This window comes from Telopea speciosissima, chromosome 8, assembly GCF_018873765.1.
Source record: "Telopea speciosissima isolate NSW1024214 ecotype Mountain lineage chromosome 8, Tspe_v1, whole genome shotgun sequence".
Taxonomy (NCBI): domain Eukaryota; kingdom Viridiplantae; phylum Streptophyta; class Magnoliopsida; order Proteales; family Proteaceae; genus Telopea; species Telopea speciosissima.
The window spans coordinates 26,630,027-26,633,998 of record NC_057923.1 but is presented as its reverse complement, the minus strand read 5'-3'; the positions used below and the strand labels follow the sequence as shown (position 1 = coordinate 26,633,998).

The 3,972-nt window shown below is 40.9% G+C and overlaps 1 protein-coding gene across 1 annotated transcript; it reads right to left on the bottom strand.

Moving 5' to 3' along the window:
* Positions 1-236: 236 nt before the first annotated feature.
* LOC122671850 (myb family transcription factor EFM-like) lies at positions 237-2,871 on the bottom strand. Its single transcript, XM_043869301.1, has 4 exons — positions 2,441-2,871; positions 1,762-2,280; positions 1,598-1,674; positions 237-791 (listed from the first exon to the last, which is right to left on the bottom strand). Exons 1-4 carry the CDS (start codon positions 2,628-2,630, stop codon positions 294-296), a joined length of 1,284 nt encoding a protein of 427 aa, XP_043725236.1. The 5' UTR covers positions 2,631-2,871; the 3' UTR covers positions 237-293.
* Between the last annotated feature and the right edge of the window lie 1,101 nt (positions 2,872-3,972).

Sequence of the window (3,972 nt, the reverse complement as noted above, 5' to 3'; positions counted from 1 at the left end):
ACATTCCTTCGGAGATGTTTGTTGGGCTTAGGATATCAAATATCAAAGATGGAAATAAACAAACGAGCAAACAGTCGCTTTGCCCTTTTCTGTCCTTTTAAACTCTCTCCCATCCCATCAAGAGCATGAGAACTCTCACTCTCGCTGGGAAAATGAAATAAAAATCCAGAAAAATAAAAATAAAAAAGACCAACCATTCTCTCGGTTGATACCAACTACCAAAAAAAATAAAAAAAATAAAAACCAGAAAAGGAAATCTGTACGAATGTTTGTTCTTCAGGAAGACTAGAAGTCTAGAACTTGAGAGTAATATCACTGCCATTACTCTCCTCCCCATCGTCTCTAAGAGAAGCCAAACCCTTTCTCTCCCTCTTCTTTTCATCACCATTCTCACCACTGTCACCCTTATTCCAGCTGCTGCTCTCCGACTTACCATCTTCAATGCTCTCCGAATCGTCTCCTGCGGGTCTCCCATCGGACTCCGGCGAGCTGTGCATCTGAGACGAGGCCTTATACAGATGGTGTTGGTGGGGATGAAGGGTGTGGTGCAACTGGACATGGTGAGATGTATGTGGTGGATAGAAGTCTTGGGGCACTGCTTGTGTACTATAGTGTATGGAACCATGGGAGGCTAGGTGTGCACTATAAATGGCTGGGCCCGCTGTGTGTGCAGCTGCTGCCGTTGTGTACTCCGGTGGAACCCAAATCCCACCTAACACCACCAGCTGAGGACCTGCTGCTCCTGCCGCTTGTGGGTTTGGACTTGGCCTTCTTGTGTGCAATCTATATTTCTGTTCACATTTGAAAACAAGAATCTAAAATTAATTAGCCTGCAATTCAAACTCTAAACAACCATGGTTTTAGTGCACCGTATCAGACCGGGTATCGGTCACTTGCAAAACCAATACGATTAATACCTATATGTTCTTCACACCAATAGGCTGAATCGAACAAATTTGTCCCTTATTTTCTTAAACAATGGGTTTTTGATTACTTTACCCCCTTATCTGTACCATTTCACAAATACGATATCAGAATCGATGCTAGTGATACCAATACGTATCGCCCATACAATGCCGATGCCTCAAACCATGCAATCAAACCCCTCTCCCTATGGTACAAATTTACAAATAGAAATTAAAAGTACCACTAACCTCTCCTTTTTTATCCCCACCCCCATAGTTATGTTGTCTCATCATTATCTTTTTATGGTTGTTTCTGCCCCTTACCTATTTTGGGGTATCCCCATTTTGCGGATTTTTTTGTACTCTCGTCCACTTTTTTGGGTCCTATTAAGTGGGGGCTTCATTTTATGTTGATTTGTTAGGATATTTTTCCTTAGTTAATCTTCTTGGTCTTGTCTTATAAATTTTTTTGTTTTCCTTTTTAATATATTTTTTAGAGAAAGAGAACGTTACATGGGCAAGTGCGATACACTACCCTTGTGCCCAGACACAGAGGTGGATGAAATGACCACCACACACCATCGGTAAATTCCCTCTTTTCATAGTGGGTTGGTGATCATTTCGCATATTTACCACACACCTAGATAGAGAGAGAGAGAGAGAGAGAGAGAGAGAGAGAGAGATTAATTTACCTGTAAATGGCTCTTAACTTCATCATTGGTGAGACCATCAACCTTCATCAACTCTCTAATTTGCTTTGGTGTGGCAACTGTGTTTACAAATAACCCCAAATAAATTCGTTATCAATATATATTGATAACTACAATTATAAGGAGAAGAAGGAGAAGCAGACCACCTTGAGAGCCACCCAACATTTGAAGGGCATTGACAAATCTTCGGTGCAAATCCGGCGACCAACACCTCCTAGCTTTCCTGTGAGTCTGTGTTGTGTTCGTCGCTTGTGCTTCACCAGAATTTCCATCTCCCTTTATTTGTTCTATCGTTATCCCTCCATCATCACCACCCTTACTTGGATTCTCTAATCTCCTTGACGAACAAGACAAACCATTATCAGGTTCAATGCATTTCTTTTCCTCCATCTCTTTCTCATTAGTACCAAGAGCTAATTCTGGAAGAGCCCTTAAAGTAGTAGGACTTGTACATGTGTTCCTTTCTTTCGAAAAAGGAAGAAAAGCTCCTCGTCCGTTCGATTGGCTCCACAATTGTGCTGTAGTCAACCAACTACCCTTCTCATCAGATACCTTCTCTGATCCTTCACAACTTGAATTCTTGATGGGTATGAACTCTTCAAGAACCATTCTTGCTCTTCGATTTGTCCGGAAGGTCTGTAATTGCTGCCTTGATGCTTCCATCTCTAAACAAAGATAACTTATTTTTGAATTCTCAAAGTACAAAATTTAAATCCAATAAGGGAAATCATCATTTCTCTTATTCACTCCTCCCAAGAAAAAGAAAAAAGAGAAGAAAAAAAGCAAAGGAAAGAAATAGAAGCCATAGAATGTATAGTTAGTTACCTTTGTTGAGGAGTTGCATGCAGAGGGGTAGCTCACGCTTAAATGCATCAATCTTGAGACGTTCTTCCTCTAGACTTGCTAAGAAATCTTCCAGCTTCTGGGTCTGATCAGTTTGATCTCCAAATGGGTTCAATAGAGTAGAGTAGTTATGTGGCTTGCAATCTAAGCTTAGATCTGCAGGTGAACCCATCTTCTACTACGTTTAATTGTTGCCAAATCTTCTCTTTTATTGAATATATTCTATTCTATAAAAGCTTCCACGTTTATGTTCTGCAGAGAGAGAGAGAGAGAGAGATGTGGTGGTGGTGCTGCCTGGGGGCTGGTGGGTACAAAGAAGAAAAAAGGAGATAGTGTTCCTTTTGAAGAGGGGGAGTTGTGAGGAAGATAGAAACTAGAAAGAGAAAAGATGTTTGTTTGTGAACATAACGAGGATCGAGTGGTGGGGGTGGGGGGAGGGGAGGAGGGTGGAGGCGGGGGAATAAAGTAGGGTTTTGGGAGAGGAAAAGGCAAAGCAGGAGATAAAGCAGAAGGATGGTAACTTCTTGCAAAGAACAAAAGAGAAAAGGTAATGGCGGGTGTTAAGAAGGATTCATGGATGGACAGTGAAGAAGCAGTCATGTGGTAATAGACTGGTTTTAAAGACTTTAGGGATAAGTAATCGTCGTACGATCTCAAAACTCCATTACAAAAGATGATTCTTCTTCTCCTTCTTCTCCTTCTCTTTCTTATCCTTGTTTTCTTGGGCCTTATGACCATCTCAAAGATGAGTAATTTTGCTGCTGCCGCAATTGTAGGCGCCGAAATGGAATAATTTCCTTTTCCTATGGATTTGCTAATACCCCGTTAGATTTTAGTATATTCTAAAATACCTCTATTAATTGGAGTGTGTTATGTATGTCTCGAATTCTTGTACGTGTTTCGAATGACCTGCTCTAATATTTTTTGGTGGTGACACGAATGGAAATTTTTCTGAGATCTGTGATGGTAGCAGAGCGAAGCCTGGCCCCATGGTACGGGTCAACTCCACCTGATGGATAATTGACCTGATCTAATGGAGGAGTATTTATCTTCTTTATCCGTTTTGTAGTAAAGAGCGTGTGTGGGACTTGCAGGAAAGAAGTCGGTTTCGGTTTGCCCAGGGCTGAATTCTATGTGTTTGTGTTTGGATTAGTCTGTTTCTCTAGAACCCTGTTGATGACCATGCCGAAGGTGGGGTTCTAGAGTAATAGCTCTAATCTCTTTTGCTCCTCTAAGGTTACTTGCCGAAGAGGATTTGTTTTGGTTTTTCTATGGATTTTCCTTTTTGAGGACTTCTGATCTTGTAATTATTCCTATATTTTAATATACACTCTGTTGATCTTTGGCAAAAAAAGAGCATGAGTTCGGATTTTTCAATTTAGGGTTTATGGGAGAGAACAACAGTGCTGATTTGGGTGTTCTTGGGATCTGCACTGTAACTTTCTCTAATTTATATAGTGAAACATCTTCGATCAACTACGCCCGTGGATTTAGCACACCATATTGGTGTGTTA

Bases quoted from the DNA above. Each gene is read 5' to 3' on its own strand.
- LOC122671850 (XM_043869301.1), bottom strand. From the start codon at position 2,630: ATGGGTTCACCTGCAGATCTAAGCTTAGATTGCAAGCCACATAACTAC. The intron at 2,281-2,440 runs GTAACTAACTAT...ATCTTTGTTTAG, and splicing joins CATGCAACTCCTCAACAAAG to AGATGGAAGCATCAAGGCAG. The intron at 792-1,597 runs GTAAATTAATCT...AAATGTGAACAG, and splicing joins AAGTTAAGAGCCATTTACAG to AAATATAGATTGCACACAAG.